Source organism: Aedes albopictus, chromosome 3, assembly GCF_035046485.1.
Source record: "Aedes albopictus strain Foshan chromosome 3, AalbF5, whole genome shotgun sequence".
NCBI classification, from domain to species: Eukaryota; Metazoa; Arthropoda; class Insecta; order Diptera; family Culicidae; genus Aedes; species Aedes albopictus.
In genome coordinates, this window is record NC_085138.1 from 43,148,901 (window position 1) to 43,171,305 (window position 22,405).

At 42.2% G+C, this 22,405-nt stretch overlaps 2 protein-coding genes across 6 annotated transcripts in view; one reads left to right on the forward strand and one right to left on the reverse strand.

The window, feature by feature from the left end:
- Positions 1–22,405, forward strand: part of LOC109431761 (FERM, ARHGEF and pleckstrin domain-containing protein 2-like) — a 201,926-nt gene that overhangs the window by 35,000 nt on the left and 144,521 nt on the right. The window lies entirely within an intron of this gene.
- LOC109402922 (zinc metalloproteinase nas-13-like) lies at positions 14,609–18,997 on the reverse strand. The gene is made up of 2 exons (XM_019675665.3): positions 18,307–18,997; positions 14,609–18,247 (listed from the first exon to the last, which is right to left on the reverse strand). The coding sequence occupies exons 1-2, from the start codon at positions 18,617–18,619 to the stop codon at positions 17,631–17,633; spliced, it is 930 nt and encodes a 309-aa protein (XP_019531210.3). The 5' UTR covers positions 18,620–18,997; the 3' UTR covers positions 14,609–17,630.

Below are 22,405 nucleotides of genomic sequence, written 5' to 3' on the forward strand. Positions count from 1 at the left end.
TCGAGCGACGCGTGCTAAGGACGATCTTCGGCGGTGTACAGGAGAACGGTGTGTGGCAGAGAAAGATGAACCCACGAGCTCGCTGCACTTTACGACCAACCCAGCATCCAGAAGGTGGCCAAAGCCGGAAGGATACGGTAGGCAGTCCATGTTGCAAGAATGCCGGACAACAATCCTGCAAAGCTGGTGTTTGCAACTGATCCGGTTGGCACAAGAAGACGTGGAGCGCAGAGAGCAACATGGGCGGACCAGGTGGAGCGTGACTTGGCGAGCATCGGGCGCGACCGAGGATGGAGCGCGGCTGCCACAAACCGATTATTGTGGCGTAGTTGATTATGTCTTGTCTTAATGGTGTTGAACAAATAAATGGATGTATGTAAAAAAGATCCGACTGTAACACCTTTGGAGATTTCCTCCAATTTCACGGTATACCAATCGGAGAATGCTCATGCAAAAATTATGTAAAACCTCTCAACTGTCTCTATCAGTCGTGATATTTTAAAACTTTATTTCCAACGATTGGAATTCGCCTGGCTAATCACAGATAGCAGTAAACAAGCCGGCGGCCAGCACAAAATTGATTAACACGATTTCTCGTCGGCACGCGCGGTACATCCGTACAAATCGCGTGCTCAACGATGTGCACTTCTAGTGGTGTGGTGATTGCTATAATCAGAACATACACCCCCTATTTCCCACGACTTCACCGCAGCGCAGCATCCGTACGCTGTCCGCTGTCCAGTCCAGCACCCAATCCATCACCGTCATCACTTATGCATCACACGAGCGAGGAGCGAGAGATTCATATTTCTTTCGACCGTTTTCCTGCTGTTATCCATCGCCAGCCAGCCAGCGCCAGCGTCATGTAACTATTCTATCTGAACAAACAAGTAGCTACGTAGGTATGTACGTGGTGGAGCACTTTAGCCCCTATCGTTACCACCGGACGTCCCCCTGTCCGATGATGTAACATTAATGATGCTCTGGATTAAATTGAAACGTCAATAATTGATGAAAATAGATAGACTATCGGATCGGCACACAAACCGGCCGCATCGGAGCATGAGAAATTATGCCCATCAATAACTATTTGCCGATGGCACTTGCCGACCGAGACGTCTTTGTCTGGACCAGTGGTTTACCCGAAAAACTGGTTACGAATACAAATCGGAAATCTTATTTATTTGAATAGTAATTTAAATGAATACCTTTTTTGAGATTTTTTTTGTATGAAGAAGGTCCTGAGTTCAATCCCCGGCCCGTCTCTTTCCTCCTACTTTGTATCTTTCTATGTATTTTCTCCCCCTTCTCTACATAGACAATTCATGTATATTCACATGCTCATACTTAGCCATCGCTAGAACAGAAACGGGTTGAAAAAACCTTCCTTCCTAACTATCACAACACAGTGTCAATCTATCAGATAACGCTTACAATTTATGCAATCTTCAAAATAATAAGACACACAATTCTATCACCTTATCCTGGCATCCACACACCAATGTGTGAACCCTCTACCAACAAAATCCCACCAACACTTCGACATCCGCATGAATTAGTGCAGACGCAGAGGTATATTCGGTGTGATGTACTGTCCGATATAAACAATTGCAATCATCACTTCCTTTCCCTTCCCCACATTGACCTTCATCCTGACGTGGCGCTCACACACTGAAGATGCCTGCTAGTCCCCGGCAGATATATCATTAGTTCCTTGCGTGAGTATAGTTGGCCTGACGATACTGGGTTAGCATCTACAGGCGGTCAACCAAGCTCAAGCTTAAGCTGAATATCTTTTTTGAAATTTTTTTCCGCTGTAAATGTAGAAGAAGGGTGTTACAAAAAAGCAAAATAACGTCATAAATCATCAGAAACTTTCTGTGTGTAATACATTCTTAGCATCCCAGTACACTAGGTCAAATAGTTGTCCAAAAAGAAACCAATGCTCATCAAACATCATGTTTGACTCGATCGAATTTTCATTAGTGTCAAACAGATGTTTCTTGAGTTTTTTCCTTGTCAAATATTTGACCCTGTCTATACGTATTACCTTAATATTGCTAAATTTCCCCCCGTTGAAAACCCCTGTTACAGCCCATATGGGACTTGGGATCTGTAGAAGTAGACAGATAGAAGCAAACTACTTGGGTTCGATGAGGAAATGGAGCCTAGACGTAGCCGCTCGCACGGTAGACGTGATTACATTACCAACCGCACCGACCAGCCAGCTGTTTTGCAGCTTCCAATAGTCTCCGTCCCAGCGAATCGGCCCGGCGGTGTTTATCCGCACACGTTTGTTATCACAATATAAGGCTGCCCTGCCATTTCAGCCGGAAAATGAGAAAAGTTAATTCCAATTCTCGGATCGTTCGGATTAGTTCTTTGCTACATTAGTACGTTTACACCTACCTATGTGTTTCAGCCGGGGATGTTGTGGTTGAAGAGTTTAATTTTGTTATGATACCTTCCAGATGTAGCTGGTAGGGTTGTTCTTGGATCGAAAATGGATGGTAATCATCGGAATGTTTGTTTTGATCCTAGTTGGTGTTAATTTCATTCTTTATCGTGTCCGATTTGTTCGATGCCCGTTGGTAGGAACAATTATCAGCCGAACAGAAATAAACATTCTACTTCTTTGTCGGTTTTGATTGTGGTAGTCGCTGTTTCAGATGATAATCGGTGGCGAATCAGCGTCATTCCGACGATGATGAACATTAATTGGTATAAATTGCATCACTACTCAGATGTAGGTCTGTGCGATTTCGCGGTGGCCATACTGTGCGATTTCTGAAGCTGACGCAATAATTTTATTGAAGTGATTATTGTTGCTGCTTGAACAAATTGAAAGAGTAATTCATTGCTGTTACTGTGTGATTGACAAAATGAATCTAAACTGTAAGGGAACGTTCAAAAACTACGTCCAACATTGGGGGGGGGGGGGATCTAGAAAAGTGTGACAGTACATGTATTAGGTATAGGAAAATAGCGTGACTAGAAATCCCAAAAAATGATGGACGTAATATTTGAATCTTCCCTAACCACCAGGCGCTAAGATCCACTCTAACCACTACTTGGTGACGGCCAAACGATACCCAAAACTCTCCATAATCAACGATGTACGGTACTGGCGACCGTCACGATGCAACCGATTTTGGAGGAGAAAAACGCAGCGCGAGCGGTAATGCTGCAGTATGGAGCCCGGCAGAAGCACGTGGAACGATACAAAGAACATCAGGAACAGCAGACTCGCCTCTTTCGGAAGATTAAAGGCCCCATGGAAGAAGCGGAGTTCGAAGAAATGGAACTACTATGACGTTTTCTATAAGAAGCTCAATACATCCCGCAACGGCTTAATGCAGCGAGTCGAACTATGCAGGAACAAGGACTGGAACTTTTTGAGTCTTGACGGACGGACGTGAATAGTGGAAGCAGTACTTTAATGAGCACCAGAATGACGTGGAGAACGTAGGCACAGAAGACCAAGGCAAGGCAACAGAAGAAACGGTTATATCAGTGCATCGCGGAGGACGGAAACCTCTCCAGTAGATGCTTGGAATTTCTCCAGTAGAAGCATGGAAGCTTCTGCAGCAGCAACTTGGATGTATTTCCAGCAGAAGCTTGGAAGCTTCTCCAGCAGAAGCATGGAAGCTTCTCCAGCAGAAGTTTGAAAGCTTCTCCAGCAGAAGCATGGAAGCTTCTCCAGCAGAAGCTTGGAAGCTTCTCCAGCAGAAGCTTGGAAACTTCTCCAGCAGAAACTTGAAAGCTTCTCCAGCAGAAGCTTGAAAGCTTCTCAAGCAGAAGCTTGAAAGCTTCTCCAGCAGAAGCTTGAAAGCTTCTCCAGCAGAAGCTTTAAAGCTTCTCCAGCAGAAGCTTGAAAGCTTCTCCAGCAGAAGCTTGAAAGCTTCTCCAGCAGAAGTTTGAAAGCTTCTCCAGCAGAAGCTCGAAAGCTTCTCCAGCAGCAGCTAGGAAGTTTTTCCAATAGAAGCTTTGAAGCTTCTCCAGCAGAAGCTTGGAAGCTTCTCCAGCAGAAGCTTGAAAGCTTCTCCAGCAGAAGCATAGAAATTTCTCCAGCAGAAGCTTGAAAGCTTCTCCAGCAGAAGCTTGAAAGCTTCTCCAGCAGAAGCTTGGAAGCTTCTCTAGCAAAAGCTTGGGAGCTTCTCCAGTAGAAGCATGAAAGTTTCTGCAGCAGAAGTTTGGAAGCTTCTGCAACAGAAGTTTCGAAGCATCTTCAACAAAAGCTTGGAAGCTTCTCCAACAGATGTTTGGAAGCATCCCCAACAGAAGCTTCGAAGCTTTTTCTGTTGAAGCTTGTAAGCTTTGTAGCTATTTTTTTTAGGATTCTTCAGCAGAAACTAGGAAACTTTTCCAGAAGTTTGTCCAGCAGAAGCTTGAAAGCTATTCAGCGGAAGATTGAAAACTTCTCCGGCAGAAGATTGGAAGCTTCTCCAGCAGAAGCTAGGAAGTTTTTTCCAATAGATGCTTGGAAGCTTCTCCAGCAGAATCTTGGAAGCTTCTCCAGCAGAAGCTTGAAAGCTTCTCCAGCAGAAGCTTGAAAGCTTCTCCAGCAGAAGCTTGGAAGCTTCTCCAGCAGAAGCTTAGAAGCTTCTCCAGCAGATGCTTGAAAGCTTGTTGAGCAGAAGCTTGGAAGCTTGTCCAGCAGAAGCTTGGAAGCTCCTCCAGCAGAAGTTTGGAAGCTTCTCCAGCAGAAGCTTGAAAGCTTCTCCAGCAGAAGCTTGAAAGCTTCCTCAGCAGAACAGAAGCTTGAAAGCTTCTCCAACAGAAGCTTCGAAGCTGGTAAGTTTCTGTAGCAAAAATTTTGATTCTTCAGCAGAAACTAGGACTTCTCCAACTTCTCCAACAAATGATTGGAGGTATATATATATTACGATTGTTGATTATTTTCGGTGAAAACACACACTATTGCAACCACACTGGTGGTGATCGATTGATGCATTAAATATCTGATGATGGCTGAAGTTGAGTAGGCCGAAACGTTATGTATTATCGAGTTTTAGTGTGTGTTTTCACCGAAAATAATCAACAATCGTAATATATAACATTCGACGGTGACATAAACTGCACATAATAAAATGATTATAGGGTTCTCTTGTGGAAGCTTAGAGAAAACCTTGAAACCTTGGAGGCTTCTCCTGCAAAAGCTAGGAGGCTTGGAAGCTTCTCCAGCAGAAGCTTGAAAACTTCTCCAGCAGAAGTTTGAAAGCTTCTCCAGCAGAAGCTTGAAAGCTTCTCCAGCAGAAGTTTGAAAGCTTCTCCAGCAGAAGTTTGAAAGCTTCTCCCGGGATAGCAGTTTTTTCCATTAGAAGCTTGGAAGTTGCTCCAGCAGAAGCTTGAAAGCTTCTCCAGCAGAAGCTAGGAAGCTTCTCTTGCAGAAGCTTGGAAGCTTCTCTTGCAGAAGCTTGGAAGCTTCTCCAGCAGAAGCTTGGAGGCTTCTCCAGCAGAAGCTTGGAAGCTTCTCCAGCAGATGCTTGGAAGCTTTTTGAGCAAAAGCTTGGAAGCTTGTCCAGCAGAAGCTGGGAAGCTCCTCCAGCAGAAGTTTGGAAGCTTCTCCAGCAGAAGCTTAGAATCTTCTCCAACAGAAGCTTCTCCAATAGAAGCTTGGAAGCTTGTCCAGCAGAAGCTTGAAAGCTTCCTCAGCAGAACAGAAGCTTGAAAGCTTCTCCAACAGAAGCTTGGAAGCTGGTAAGCATCTGTAGCAAAATTTTTGATTCTTCAGCAGAAACTAGGACTTCTCCAACTTCTCCAACAAATGATTGGAGGCAATGTTGCGTTGGATCTTCTTCGCGAGCATTCATTTTTGCATCTTCGCGATCCATTATTCGCAATCATTCGTTTTTTCATTTATGCTTCGCGAAGAACACTCTAGCAAGTAAATGGGAGCAGTGAACGAGGAAGTAAGTTGATCACTTTTGCAGACCACATGCGACTCCCATTCGTTCATGGTGGTCACTCCTCAATTCGTCCACTTCGTTGCGAGTGCATTTTGACAGTTGCGTTGCGGCTAATCTGGTTGGGAAAGACCTGGCTTACTTACCTTACCTTACCGGTCAGGCTAAGGCCGGGGTGGCCTCTGCTGTACATAGTAGCCGCCTCCATTCCACTCGGTCCATGGCTGTTTGTCTCCAGTTCCGCACTCTGCGTAGGGTCCGCAGATCGTCCTCCACTTGGTCGACCCACCTAGCTCGCTGCGCTCCACGTCTTCTTGTACCGGTCGGATGACTCTCGGGAAAGACCTGGCATTAGACATTAAAATTCTACGCCGAAATCCGGATTTTCCGCAATCCTCGGTGACCGCACCGGTTCCCCCTCTCAATAGAAGGTGATTTTTTGAATCAAATCAGCCCAAGATTGCTAGAATCGGCGACAAAATGGCAAAAATATGACCATTTTTGTTTAGCAGGTACCAGGGTACCATGTTAGCTAGGATGCCGTGTAGCGGGTGCAGTTCACGAAGCTACTCGTGGCGAATGGTTTTCTGATCTTCGCGAAGATCACACATGCTGCATCGAAGCAATCATGTCTTCGGGTGATGAAGTTTTTTTTTTCAGTCGTAACGAGTGACGACGACGCTTCGTTGTTGATGAACGAAACTCAAGCATTGGCAAATACGTTCACTCGCAGTTCACATGTACATGGCGAAGCAATATTCATCGCCCTTCACATGTTTCATCAGTGTTCAGCAACATTGTTTGGAGGATTCTCTTGTGGAAGCTTAGAGAAAACCTTGAAACCTTGGAGGCTTCTCCTGCAAAAGCTAGGAGGCTTGGAAGCTTCTCCAGCAGAAGCTTGAACGCTTCTCCAGCAGAAGCTTGGAAGCTTCTCCAGCAGAAGCTTGGATGCTTCTCCAGCAGAAGCGTGGAAATTTCTCCAGCATATGATTGGAAGTTTCTCCAACAGAAGCTTGGTAATTTCTCCAGCATATGATTGAAAGCTTCTTCAGCAGAAGCTTGGAAGCTTCTCCAGCAGAAGCTTGGAAGCTTCTCCAGCGGAAGCTAGGAAGCTTCTCCAGCAGAAGCTTGGAAGCTTCTCCAACAGAAGCTTGGAAGTTTCTCCAGCAAAAGCTTGGAAGTTTCTCCAGCAAAAGCTTAGAAGCTTCTCCAGCGGAAGCTTGAAAGCTTCTCCAGCAGAAGCATGTAAGCTTCTCCAGCAGAAGCATGTAAGCTTCTCCAGCAGGAGCTTGGAAGCTTCTCCAGCAGAAGCTTGGAAGCTTCTCCAGCAAAAACTTGAAAGCTTCTCCAGCAGCAGCTTGAAAGGTTCTCCAGCAGAAGCTTGAAAGCTTCTCCAGCAGAAGCTTGAAAGCTTCTCCAGCAGATGCTTGAAAGCTTCTCCAGCAGAAGCTTGAAAGCTTCTCCAGCAGAAGCTTGGAAGCTTCTCCAGCAGAAGCTTGGAAGCTTATCCAACAGAAGCTTGGAAGCTTCTCCAGCAGATGCTTGGAAGCTTTTTGAGCAGAAGCTTGGAAACTTGTCCAGCAGAAGCTGGGAAGCTCCTCCAGCAGAAGTTTGGAAGCTTCTCCAGCAGAAGCTTAGAATCTTTTCCAACAGAAGCTTGGAAGCTTCTCCAACAGAAGCTTGGAAGCTTGTCCATTAGAAGCTTGGAAGTTGCTCCAGCAGAAGCTTGAAAGCTTCCTCAGCAGAACAGAAGCTTGAAAGCTTCTCCAACAGAAGCTTGGAAGCTGGTAAGCATCTGTAGCAAAAATTTTGATTCTTCAGCAGAAACTAGGACTTCTCCAACTTCTCCAACAAATGATTGGAGGGTTCTCTTGTGGAAGCTTAGAGAAAACCTTGAAACCTTGGAGGCTTCTCCTGCAAAAGCTAGGAGACTTGGAAGCTTCTCCAGCAGAAGCTTGGAAGCTTCTCCAGCAGAAGCGTGGAAATTTCTCCAGCATATGATAGGAAGTTTCTCCAACAGAAGCTTGGTAGTTTCTCCAGCATATGATTGGAAGCTTCTCCAGCAGAGGCTTGGAAGCTTCTCCAGCAGAAACTTGAAAGCTTCTCCAGCAGAAGCTTGGAAGCTTCTCCAGCAGAAGCTTGAAAGCTTCTCCAGCAGAAGCTTGGAAGCTTCTCCAGCAAAAACTTGGAAGCTTCTCCAGCAGCAGCTTGAAAGCTTCTCCAGCAGATGCTTGAAAGCTTCTCCAGCAGAAGCTTGAAAGCTTCTCCAGCAGAAGCTTGGAAGCTTCTCCAGCAGAAGCTTGGAAGCTTATCCAACAGAAGCTTGGAAGCTTCTCCAACAGAAGCTCGGAAGCTTTTTCTGTTGAAGCTTGTAAGCTTCTGTAGCAAAAAAATTAAGATTCTTCAGCAGAAACGAGGACTTCTCCAATTTCTCCAACAGATGATTGGAGGGTTCTCTTGTGGAAGCTTAGAGGAAATCTCGAAACCTTGGAAGCTTCTCCAGTAGAAACTTGGAAGCGGGGTCGGGTCAATCAAGTTCAAGATCTTAAGGCTTTTTTCTGATGAAATCTTACATAATTTAAAATTGTTGTGAAATCTTACGAAGTCAAAAATTGTCAGACGAAATTTGTTACTAATGCGAACACAAAATGTTCAGCAATATGGTAAACCATGCAGCATGAAAAACCTATCATACTTAGAAGTTATCTTCTGAATTTTTCACCAATCCAATTTTCAATTCTCATCGCAAAAACTAGGTCGACACTTAACTACCCTGTGTATGCTTGTCCTACATAGATCGTAATGTGTTTTACGTAAAATCACGTACTATCCGCACGTATCAAGCCAACAATCACGCCAAACCACTAGGGAGAGAGAGAGCCAGAGACAGCAACCGACCCGACTGGAGCCCAATCGATAATGCTATTCGTGTTAATTAGCCCTGGTGGTACACATCGACTGGCAGATTGCCTGAGAACGGGTTGCGGCGGCCAGCAGTCGATTGACAGTGGCGTTGACTTCTCCGAACCGGTTTTTGGTCGTACACTGACTGTAGTAGTACTCTAGTCGCCCACTCCACAGTAACTGTGTGTCTCTCCGACTGGATATCATCTAAATCTAGCTTTGTGGTGTGTATACGACTGACTATTAGCCACAACCAGCGTCCCCGATACCAAAGCTTTCCATTTCTTCGGAAGTTCCGCAGTTCCAGCAGATGGAGTTTCGCTCTCCACGATGACGACACTGTGATCGCAAATCAACTTTCACATTCAGTGCTGGAACTGTTTCGGTCGATTTTTTACGGCCTCGTCGCCGGTTGACTTGCTGATCGCGTGAAGCCGATGTGCCGCGTGTGTATGGATATCGATAAGATCCGATCCAAAATAGATGTACTACTGCGGATGGTTGCAGGGCATAATACAACGCTGATGAAGCGATATCCATACAAGCTGTTGACAAATGTAAAACAAACTATTCTTCATCTCTTCGGTCAACTATGCTCAGCTCATACCCTACCCATGTTCGTATAATGGTTCGAAAGTTCTGAATCAAAACAGGTTGTACATTTAACATCCCGTTGCACGTGGGTATTCAGCATGACCATGCTGAGGGTGACGGGTTCAATTCCCGGTCTATCCAGGAACTTTTCGTAAGGAAATTTTCTTGACTACCTTCGGCATAGAGTGTCTTCGTGCCTTCCACATGATTGTACACATGCAAAATGGTCATTGGCAGATGAAGCTCTCAGTTAATAACTGTTAAAGTGCTCATAGAACACTTTGTTGAGAAGCAGGCTTTGTCCCATAATGTAACAGAATTACCATTGATAAAAATTATGAAAGGATCCTCGCAGAGGTCGAATTAACGTTTGTAGCCTCCAGACTGTTGTACTGTGAGTGAAATTCTTACGTATAACGTCGCAGAGCATGGAAGATGATTCTGTTGTGCGTAAATTCTGGTTGTATGGGAAGAGAAAAGACCAAATCAATTTTATGAGTTTGCTGACTCTCTATAAAGTTTGTCGTAGCCTAAAGAACCCATAAAAAAATGCAATACTGATATGTACATGTATACAAGGAAACCGAACCCCCTTTTTGCGGTGGTGTCAGAAATGTAATTCCGCTACTACCTTTCTTACACCTATAGAGAGCGCGAGGCAACAACGTCTATCTCTCGAACGTGTACGTGAGACGTCTTATCGCAAACAAGGTCGAATTTGCTGGCTGCGGTATCCGAGCTCATCAATCACGTTTCGCCTGCTCCCGACTGACTCGTTCATTCCCACACACATGTACTGCCTACATACAAGCTTGTGACACTTATAATATAACCGATCCGAGGGATGCGCAGGAGTTCAGGAAGATCATGCCAAAGGTGTCTGGGTTCGATTCCCTGAATATTTCTTTGAAGGATTTTCTTTACTGCTTCGATTATGGGCTCTATGTTTGTATGTCAGCAAACTCTCAGTTAATATCTGTAGAAGTGCTCCTAGAACACTAATAAGAGAAACGGGTTCTATTCCAGTTGGGGCGTTACGCCATATAAAAAATAAAAAGAGACAAGCTCGTCCGTCTCTAATATTTATTCACACCTCCGGCAGTGAAACAGAGAAGAAAAACATAGAACGATAGATAAGCGAACCATACCAGTCTGTTTTCTTATTTATGCTTATGTCAATCACTGCAGCCGAACGGTTTGGGTTGTTGGTTTGGTACAAAACCCTAAATTTTTGTCGAGTGACACTGAAAGCGTGTGACACAAGGGCAAACAAAATCGACAAAAATACAAATGATTGGCAAACAAGACATCAGTTCTTCAAGGATCATCACCGTTGTGAAGAACTTGCAAATTGCTGACTACACCAACAGAAACCTCCCCCTTCTGAAAAAAAAAAACGGGTGCTTAGTCTAGCTATCGGCTTTTGGACATTACCCCGAATGACCCATTACTCTGGATGATTTATCCACAAGTCTATCTGGAGCAGGGATGCCAGATGATTTCTTGAAAAATCTGTATCGCACTTTTCAAAAATCTGTATCCCATACAAAAATAAAATAGTCCCTCTAACTCAAAAGTCTGTATTTCATATAAAATGAAATCTGTACGGATGCTCAAAAATCTGTATATATGGCATCCCTGATCTGGAGACTTGCTCTGAATAATAAAACAGGAATTCATTGATAAACCTTATGTATGGGTTTGAAACACTTTTTTGAAAACTTTTGGGCCTTGGCCAAGCGAATGTTTATGACTTTGTTTTCGTTTTTGAGTTATGACCAATTTTATGAAAAATGTCCAAATGTGCAAAAGAAGCATTTTCTTTGAAAAATCAATACTTAAGGACGAAGCATCGTAGAAACATTTTTTTTTGTGAAAATGAAAGAAAATTTTCGCAATCCGAAAAAAAAATATGAAATGGAAAAGGTTTTTCCACAATTTTTCATCGTTGAGAAAATGCGTAAAGACATGCCTATGCCCGAACTCGCGAAAAACTTTTAATAAAATATTTTTGAGAAGTAAAATTTATAAACTTCAATTCCAGTAACTTTTGAAATGTACTTTTTTTTCGTTCCTGAGTTATGACCAATTTTATGAAAAATTACCATATAAACCTTTTCATTGAAAGCCCATATTTCAATCGAAGCCTCGGAAAAACAAAGTTTTTTATCATAGCGATTGCAAATTTTCTCTAATATCTGAAAAAATATGGGATTGGTTTTATGAAGTATTTTTCAAAGAATATGGCACACTTAGACATTTTTCACTAAATTGGCCATAACAAGAAAACGAAAAAAAAGTGCATTCCAAAAATTTCAGCTTATGTACATACTTTTTAAAAAAAAAATATTTTTTTCAAATCTTTCACAAGATCGGCCATAGTTTTCCGGCTAAAAAATTTTGTGGAATACTTTTGGCAGTTCATATTTTTTTTTATTCCAGAGAAAATTTGCTTTCATTTTCATAAAAAACCTTTGTTTTTACGATACTTCGTTCCCGAGTTATGATTCTTCTAAGTAAGTAGTGTAAGGGTAAAACAAAACAAAAATCCACCTGAGTTTTCCGGGAAAATAGGCGACCCTGAATTTTCGGGGTGACTGAAAATCTGAGACCCTTCGGTCCAATTTGTACAATAATAAAAAAAATCCCTTTTTTGAGAAATTTCGAAAAAAAATCACCCAAGACGTCCTTTTTTAAATAACGTCTGAGAACTAAGAACTCTCCAAAAATTACCTAATTTTCTACAGGAACAATAGCACAAAACAAAACAAAAAAGACCCATAAAAATCTAACCAGTATTCTACCCAGAATCTTTTCTGAATTTGAATCTGCAGAATATAATCATATATGAAAGAAAAAACTATCCAGCAATTTTCGCCTTCAATTCCACAGATCCTTAGGGCAGAGATCCGTAAAAAGTCCAGTGTTTTTCTATTAGCAATACTTAAGGACGTATACTGAATTTATTTATTCTGGTTCTGTTTTTTTTTTTTACAAAAAAAAAATCACTATCATACACAGGGTGTCCACTTCCTAGAAAAAATTGAAATACCGGGAAAAAAAACCTGGAATACTCAAGAAATGCTGTGAATACTCAGGGAAATTTTGCACCGCTAAAATATAAAACCTTGGGTCGTATAAATAAAAAGTAGCGAACTTTACTACTTGTAGACCTACTCAGAAGAAGAATCCATAGAGTTTACTGAATTGTTGATATGAATAAAAAAAAAGTTCCGGGACTAATCCTTGGGAATCTTCCAGGATTCCTGAATTCCGACCGATTCCTCCTGGAGTTTTCTCACGGGGCTGCTGCAGAAATTCTCCAGAAGTTTTCCCGGTATTGCTCTCAGAGTTCCTCGTGGGGCTTTCCCAGAGTTCCTCCTGCGATTTGCTCAAAGAAATTTTTGTGGCATTTCTACCAGGATTTATCCCGAATCCTGTATCATTCTTTTTCTCGGAATCGATCGTAGAAATTTCCACGAAATTTCTGCTAAAACTTCTCTCGAGATTCCACTTGGAGATTTTACGCAATTCCTTCCGATGCTTCTCTTAGGACTTACCCAGGAGATCGTCCCGATTTTTTTTCTTTGAGTTGCTACAGGAGTTATTCCTGGGATTTCTACTGGAGTTCCTCCGAGGATTTCTTAATGAGTTTTTTTTATGAATCTTCTTCAGGACTTCCTCCCAGAATTTCTTCCGAAGTTTTTCCTGAGATTTCTTCAAGACATCTCCCTGAGCTTTCTTTTAGAATTCCACCTTGGTTTCCGACAGGAGTGTCTGCTGTGATATTTCCCTAAGGATTTGTTTTGAAGTTTTACCTGGGATTTCTCTCCGAGTTTCTCCGAGCTTCTCTCAGAAGATTCCTTCCGCTGTAGATCCTGGGATGTCTCTCAGAGTTTTCCTGAATTCACCCTGGACTTTCTCCTAAGACTTTTTTCGGAGTAACTTCAGGAACTTCTGTAGGAGCTAAAGCCGATATTTCTCCTTGAATTCTATCCGTGGTTTCTTTTAGAGCCAGGCTTTTGCTCGTGATCCATTTGAGTTTATTTATTCGCATATTTTTTCGAGATTATTCCTAGAATTCTTTCCAGAATTTTTACCGGAAATTGTTCCGAAATGCTGAATGCTTTCCTTGGGATTTCTTCAATAGTTGCTCCCAGAACTCTTGCAGGGTTTTTCTTTTCAGGAGTATTCCTCAGAATGTCCCCTGGGATAACTAACAAAATTCCTGGAGAAATATCCGAAGGGATCCGGATGAAATCTTGGGAGAAACTCCGCAGAGTCTAATTGTTGAAATCTCGACAGAGAAAAATGAGACATCTTGGAAATAAGTTTCAAGAGTAGTCCCGTTAAGAAACATTAAGGACATTGAAGGAGGAACTCTGAAAACCTCAAGGAATCCCGGAGAGAATACGGACGAAATTTCGTGAGGAAACCCAAGAGGAATAAAGGGAAACTCTTCGGAAGAATTCCCGTGGACTTCTGCAAGAAAATCGTAAAATCCCGAGAGAAACTGTCGGAACTCTATTCCGGAAAACCACTGGCAGAAATTCGTGAAGGAACTTTGGATAATTTTAGAATTTGGATAATTCGGGATTTTGGAAGTATCTTCAGGAGAAATCCAGCAAGAAACTCTGGAAGCATATCGGGTAATCCTCTGGAGGAAATATCAGGAGAAACTTCAACAGATACCCCGTGGAAAATATTTATATCACATTGGAATGTATTTTTCCCTTGGGATTGCTTTCAGAGTTCTTTCCGGGATTCCTCTTTTGATTCTTCGTGGGTTTTCTTCAGAGATTTTTTTTTCTGGGATATCTCCAGGAATTTCTCAAATATTCTTCTTCCGGGATTCGTTCAGGGATTTCGTTCGGCCTTCCTTCAAGGATTCCTTTGCGGGTTTCCTCTAGGGATTCCTCCCAGGATTCATTCAGCGATTCTTTTAAGGATTCTTTTCTGGATTACTTTAGAGATTTTTTTCGGGATTCCATCCAACATTCCTTTATTGAGTTGTCACTGGATTCCTTTAGGGATTTTTAAGAAATTTCTCCTGGTTTCCCGTTAAGGATTTCTCTTCCATTTTCTTCATTGTTTGTTTTCTCTGGATTCCAAGATTCCTTCATTGATGCTTCCCGGGTTTTATTTAGGGGTTTCTCCTGGGATTTATTCATTTATCAAGAAGTTCTGCAGCAATTCTTTCTAGAATTCCATTGTAAATTGCTACCTAGTTCCATGTAGGAATTCTTTCCGGGATTCCACCAGGGAATTATTTTGGGATTGAATCAGGAATATTTTCCAGTACATATTCAATTAGATTGAGATTACTCCCGGGACTCCTTCTAGGATTCTTTCACGGATTATTACCGAGATTGCATCATCGATTCTTCCACGATACTTCCAATTTTTTTCCTCGATTTCTTCACGAATTTTTCCGAGGATTCCTTCTAAAATTCCGTTATAGATTTCTGACCAGATTCCTTTCGGCATTATGTAGGTATTTCTCTAGAAATTCATTTTGGGATTCCTTTTGCGATTCTTCATGAGTTTCCTTGGAAAAAAATATCTAGGATTTTTTTCGGGATTTCTCCAGGAATTTATTCAGAAACTTCTTCCAGGATTGCTCCTAGGATTACTTCAGGTATTCCACCCCAATCAGGGATGAATCCCGGGATTCTTGCATCAGGATTTTTCGTAAACCAAGTAGACCCAAATTAGTTCATCGCAGACCCCCTCCCCCTCCCCCCTTTTGTCTATACAACTGTTTTGAAATTTGTATGGATCGTAGACTTTGGCCTTCCCTCCGGCGACTCAGTAACTCTTGGCATTCCTTCAATGATTCCTTTAGCGATTTCTCTTGGGATTCCTTCAGAGATCTCTCCCGGGATTATTTGAGGGATATCCATTTTGAGATTATTTTTGGGATTTTTTTTTTTTGCTATATTGTCTCTTCCTTTGCCGGGCTTCCTTTAGGAACCCCTCCCAGAATTCCTTCCCGGGTTTTCTTTAGAAATTCCGCCCGGAATTCCTTCCGGCATTATTGTAGGTTTTCCTCCCATGATACACAGCTTATCGCGTTCGGTAATTTTAATCGAAATCTCAACTGCTGAGCGTTCGCTAATGGATTTTACCTAAATTCTGTAAAAATTTACAAAAATTCGGTAAAATGTTATCGTTTATCTGTCAAACTTAACCGAAGTTCAGTAAACGTTGAAAGCTTACCGATTTTTTCGGTAAACCAAACTTAACGGTTGAGATTTCGGTAAAATATTTCCGAAGTCGTTAATTTTATCTAAGTGCAGAGATTCTTTCAGGGAATCCTTCTGAGAATATTTTGTTTTTTTTTTTCAGAAATCCTTACGAATTTCCTTCATGGATTCTTCTGGGAACTCTTTTCTGGAGTTCAAACAGGGATCACTTTACGACTTTTTCATGCATTATTCCCTCATGGATTTCCGCCAAGATTACTGCTAGAAATTTTCAAGAATTCCAGGGTTTTCCATCCGGGATTCTTTTCAAGATTCGTTCCGGAATTTAATCCGTTTTTTCCTCCAGAAATTTCTTTCAGATAATTTTTCCAAGATTCCTGGAGTAAGGAGGGAGGAGAGGAAGTGACTCTTCGATAGTATAACAAGCCGTACATAAAGTATGAAAAAATATACTATACTGGGCCGGAGAATGTCAAAAATTGATTAAAAAAGATGCAACATCATTTATAGATTCTTATCATTTGTGGATTCTCTTTTACGAAAAGATCCAGGACTGACTGGAAATCGGACACAAATACTCTCAGCAATTGCAGGTTGAACTTCTAGTAAAACATTAAAAAAAATCTGACGCAGCACCTTGCGATATTTTTTGAGATTTTTTTTTAGTAAATAAAAATAAGATATAAGATATAATAAGCTTAGTGCTAGTTTTGTAGCAAATGTTGGTGAAATATGAAAAAAGCGAACTTGAACTTCGATAGGGTTTTTTTGGAAGCCTTCCGAAATATTTGGGAATATAAATACGTAAATAAATATATTAAGAAAAACTTATTGTTAGAATTATGGAGTGTTAAAATCAAAAAAAAATCTAGCATACGCTTTTGGATATAGCAATGAAGACATATTGGGCGTATTCCTGGAAAACAGAATTTTCTTATGAAAATATCGCAGGTTAGGGGAAGAAGTTCCGACGCTTGATTGCAGATTTCGTGCCAGTTCCTGTTTAACCCTAAAAGGGATACCTGGGGTCCATTGGACCCCAGGCACCTTTTAGAGCTCGTCTTTGATGGAACACACTCAGCGAGGTGACGAAACTGAGGCCATGAAAGTATTCCTTTTAGGGTTAAAGTGTGACCGTGCCTCCTTCAATTTCGCTCGCGAATTTCTGTCGCTGTTAGCTTTAGAAGATCCACAAGTATTTGAAGACCTGCAGCCGTTGAACGAGTTTCAGACGTTTTAGGTTTCTTAGAAATTTCCGAAAACAATGAATGAGTTTTTTGTAAATTCTTGAAAGGCTCACAAGAGCCTGATTCCTTGTAGAATTTTGAACAATTAAAAGTCCTTATTTCGAAAGTTTTTGGTAAAAAAATCAGCTGTATTCCTGGACGAAATTCTTATTAGAATCTTAGTGGATTCCATAAAGAGAATTTTCTTGTGGATTTTTCTAAAGGAAGAGCTCTCAATAAAACGGGCAGAATAGTCATTTGTCTGCGAAAAAAAAGCTTTCAAACAGGATTCTTTTGAAGAGATACTTACTAGATTACCGTAATCAGCTTTCAGTTTTCAGTATACGTATCCGGAAGTAAAGACAAAGGAAGATGATGAAGCATCATCATCCTATGACGCTATGTCTGCTAAACTAATTTTACTGGACGACCCGTTTCTTCAATGATGTGGGCTTGACAATGTCAACCGAGAATGATAGATTAGATTGCAATTTTGATGGTGATGCCTGTCTGTGTAGTGTGCTACGACATCGCCTTCACCGTCTTTGCTATAAATAAACCGTGCGGGGTCCATACGTAGACTCCATACCTATTCAGACCATATAAGACGGTCTGCACATGCGGCCCGAACTGATTAAATTTATTGACAGATGTGTGGATGGAGTACCACCGATGAAGAGCGGCCAGCATCGGTAGGTAGAAGTAATAACACCAAATTGACGTCGTTGTTGTCTCGTCGTAAATTTTATTGTGATTGAAATGACTTTCACTCGGCGTTCATCTTTGTCCGGCGGCTACGGTAGCACATGGTTGGTCGCGAGACCGAGCAAGGAGTTAAAGTGGTCCATAAAGCTTGGCGATGCTGCTGCATCCGTTCCGGTGCGCTGAGCGCAGCGACTTTGATACATCTGCTCTAGCTTGGTGACGTCCTTTTCGCTGAGACCGTTTCGTTGTCCCAGCGTAACATTCGGCTGTAGGGCTTCGATTGTAGGTTCTTTGTTCTTCGAGAAGGCCTTGCCACTGTAGTGCATTACACTACCGTAGTCGTACTCCACTCCATAGCTAGTCACCACGCTGTCGTTGTACTTGTTGAAGTTGTGCTCATGACCAGGCTCGATGTTCTCCCAGAGTATTTTTACGTAGTCGTCTCTGTTGGCAGCGCTCTGCTGGTGGAAAAACCCTAACGCGTGTAACAACTCGTGAACCACCACTCCGTGTTTAATACATCCTGGAGACTGGAGATTCACAATTTGGCCTTCTGATTGCATTCCAACGCTGGACCAACAGCCACTTGCATTCGACCGGAAGACAACGTAGTTTGTGTCGGTCTTATGGTAAGGCCGGAATTTTATGCACGTCTTATTGTGGTACTCTTTTAAGGCCTTGAGTATGACCAGTTCTTCCTCGTCAGCTGAAAGACAAAATAATTGATAATTTCACACATTCTTTCCAACAACACCGATTACTCACTGAAGTCTTCATCGTGGATGTAATATGGTACGGTAGCGTCAGTCCAACGCAGGGTGTCATTCAAAACCCCGTTACGAGCGCTGTGTGACTCCAGCAGCATATCTCCTTCGAACAGTCCACTGAGTTCCCAAGGATTCGCCTCCTCGTCATCGGACAGTTCATCGATTAGGACAGCTATTCGGGACCGCTCTTCTTCGCTGTGTGTCCCACTGCTTCCATGTTTAGGATCCGGTGGTCGATCCGTTCGCGGGTAGCAGCTTCCCAAACTGATGAACAACGCAAATCCGACGCATAGAAGCACTGTTGAAATCATGCTACACGTACTGTTAAAGAACTCGGCTTACACTACACTCCGGGTTTTCACCACAGAACCTACTTATAAACTAGCTTCTCTTTACAATTCCGTCGACTTTATTCATTAAGTGCACAGCAGGGATTCCGCAGCTTTTGTCGCCACCCGCACTCTTATCATCGAAATGTGCTCCAGAATGCGATTGATACCCTGCTGTTTCCCGGGTGAACGGAATGTTAGCAGAACTTTTTACTTTAGCGGAACTCTTCCGGACTACGATAAAGAGGGTGCAATTAACCGCGAGCGGCATTGCGTATCGGTGTGAGAGCGGTAAAACAGTCAGGTTAGGCAAAATTGTAACTGTTCAAATTCTTGAAAAACTGTTAGTTCAACATTTAGGGCTACGTAAAACCTTTCACTTGTTATAGTATCCCAATCGAGTGAATCGATTCACTCTTCTTCTTCTTGAGTCGACGTCTCCACTGGAACAAAGACTGCTTCTCAGCTGTTATTATCTAAGAGCTTTATATCGTGTGGCAGACACGAAGATACTCTATATCCAAGAAATCCGGAAATTTCCATCACGAAAAGAGCCTGGACAGACCTGGTATTGAACCCGTCACCCTCAGCATGGTCATGCTGAATACCCACGCCATTACAGCTGTGGCTTAAGGGGCCCTGAACAGGTTAACTCTAATATTGAAATGAAGTGTTGAATATGCCGTAAAAACAATTTCAAATTCAACCCTCCTTACGGTGCAAAACGTTGAAGTAGGTGTCAAAAGCCATATGAAGCGTTTTCATCATGTTCCTCATTGTTGATTGCATTACGCGTATATGTCAAGTTAATTAAACTTCCCAAAACAGAAAAAAAGGAGAAGGTCACTGGTCCCCAAAAGCAAATGAGAGAGTATTGCAAGGGGACCCCGTTGATTAATGGCCTTTGACTTGCACTGGCAAACAGTGATGGTAATTCTGCGACTGGTGTTGTCACCATCAATTTTGCAAGAAACTTTCCATTTCACTACTGTGCACCAGTGAATAGACTTCTAATTAGCTTAAAGTAGTAACACAAAAATGTGATAATTATAAGACCGAAGTCCTTCAACATAATCAAAATGTTGGCATCACTGCGCTGTTGCCCACCAAGTGAATAAATTACAGTTTCAAAAACTCGACTCTGCAACTAGGCGGAACTGTTCGGTGCACAAAAGTCGCCCCAATATTGATGGCCTTCAATTAAGGCCACAAATTAGGGCCACAAATCTACTTTGGGAGCTTACAGATCTCAATAAATTTCCTATCGATCCGTCGATCCGCGTGCGTTAGCTGAGAGGACCGCCGATGATCAGCTTCTTTGCCACCAAACTCAACACATCATCATAACGACGGTAATTCTACTTCTAGTGCAGTGGTTTCCAACCGGAAAAAATCAATTCAACCATTTAGAACGCGCGCTATTGTAAAAAGTACAACACTACCAAAAAACCTCACTTTTCGTACACAGCGCGAGCACGGTGCAGTTTTGGTTGCTTGATAGCGCGCGTCCTGAAAGGTTAAGGTGCTCCTCTCTCCTCTTCTTGGCGTAACGTCCTCACTGGGACAAAGCCTGCTTCTCAGCTTAGTGTTCTATGAGCACTTCCACAGTTATTAACTGAGAGCTTCCTCTGCCAATGACCATTTTGTATGCGTATATCGTGTGGCAGGCACGAAGATACTCTATGCCCAAGGTAGTCAAGGAAATTTCCTTTACGAAAAGATCCTGGACCGACCGGGAATCGAACCCGTCACCCTCAGCGTGGTCATGCTGAATACCCGTGCGTCTACCGCCTCGGCTATATGGGCCGAGGTTAAGGTGCTGTAGGACTCGAAATCTTCTAATGGCATTTTCGTAATATGTGTTCCGGTTTTTTTAGAATTAAAAATAGATAGCAAAAACATTTACAAGGATATCAATTATATTCATTGTTGAACAGCAACGATCAATCTTTGCAGGCTGTTGCAAAATGGTACAACCCAAGTGGCTCAAGTTGAAGAACCTTATTTTCTAAAAGGAAACTCCTACGCGTTTGCTACTTTCAGTAAACATTAAATAGAAAACTTATGTGTCATACCTCGAGCATGTGTGCTTGTCAACATTGTAGCCATTGCTGCACTCGTCTCTAACACCAGAGCTATATATGCTGTCACAATATTGATGTATGTATGTATTCACGACTGTTCGGATCCGTATGAAGTTGATCATCAATATCAACTTCTTTTCCCGATCAACCTAGATAGCTGTGTAGTGTCGGTAGCGGTTGTCTCAATTGGCTAAGAATAACGCTACGGACCGCCTGATCCAGTTGTAAGAGTCCACTAAACAGAAGATCCCTAATTCATGGTGTTATGCGGCTTTATGCTTACCGTGCCAAGGAATGAATGGTTAGGGGGAGTCTAATAAAAACCTAACCACAAACGGAGCCTGTGGAGAATCAGGGCGTTCTCCACAGTATTACGCCCTTACTGTGCTATCCAGAGCAATGGTGCAGTGGACCTTGCGTTTCTCCGAGATAATCAGTTGCCCTTCTTAAGTCTCAAATTTGAGACTAAATAAGGGCGGGATTATTCAAACGTTGTAAATTAGCTTACATTACTACCTATGTGGGTTTTCGCCATTGGCGTTTTGCAATTGACACCTATTTGGTTTGTTGATGTTTCCTTTTTTGCTGTGATTTTGAAGAGTGTAATCCTGTCCATTTTGAGTAGTGGCTACGGCTAGGAATCCTCAGATCAATTTTCAGTGTAAAAAGCGTGTGTAGCTCACTTCAAAAAGTTTATTTTATTAGGGTATACTTCTGTATTGGTACCTTGTGAATCCAGTTTTGCATCTTTCATTATAAATGAAATGTCGTGCCTCGAGCATGCTATATTTTAGAATAACGTTAACAGTATGTTTCAACCTTTCCTTATGGATGCCTTCAAGCAAGCTCTTATTCTCAGCATCTTTTCGCTGATATTTGGCAGTATTGCTACGACGATTATATCATCTGAAGTAGCTCAAACATCAATTTGAGATGCTTCCGTATGATGGATTATTTTGGTTGTACAGTTCATTGATAACTTAATATAGAATTGCAGCTAACCCAACTCTGCATGAGCAGAATTTGTCATGAGTTGACTGATTGGCATGTGTCAGATGAAGAGTCTCCATTTGACCTTCTCTGCACTTTTGAGTTCTCCTTCGCAAGCTCTGCGTATTCAGGCGTCCCTGCTCAATAAACTAGGAAACCTGTACTAATTGATTGCGACCACATTTTATGGATAACTCGCTTCAATTGCTACTCCAAGAGAGTTTCATTGTGGTTTTGTTACAACAACGCCCTCCATTGTGGTATACCATGAAGCTTGTCCTGTTGCAGTCTGTGCGGACCGTAAGAGGTATTCATGATCTGTTCAAGTCTATCTTCGGATAAACCAGTCTTTTGTGTAGTTACGAATCTCTGGCTTCCACCCGAGAATTCCCCGAGTAATCCACCTGATAATTGTAGAATCGACTTAGTGGGCACTAAAAAGCTCTGCTTACTTCAAATCTCCAGGAGCAAGTGTGTTTTGAACTCTAGTAGTTTTGAACTCTAGTAGTTTTCTATTCGGTATTTTCATAACGAGAAATTACTACATAGCTTCATCCCGAAAGGGTGTGTGTGTTGTAGCATGAAGTAGGAATGAGTTTCAGATTTATCTGGTTACTTCGTTCTTTCTGAAATGCTTGAATGGCATGGTCGATTATCACATCTGTGATGTTCGTCTGGCTAACATGCTTATCCA

Bases quoted from the DNA above. Each gene is read 5' to 3' on its own strand.
- LOC109402922 (XM_019675665.3), bottom strand. From the start codon at position 18,619: ATGATTTCAACAGTGCTTCTATGCGTCGGATTTGCGTTGTTCATCAGT. The intron at 18,248-18,306 runs GTGAGTAATCGG...TTTGTCTTTCAG, and splicing joins CATCCACGATGAAGACTTCA to CTGACGAGGAAGAACTGGTC.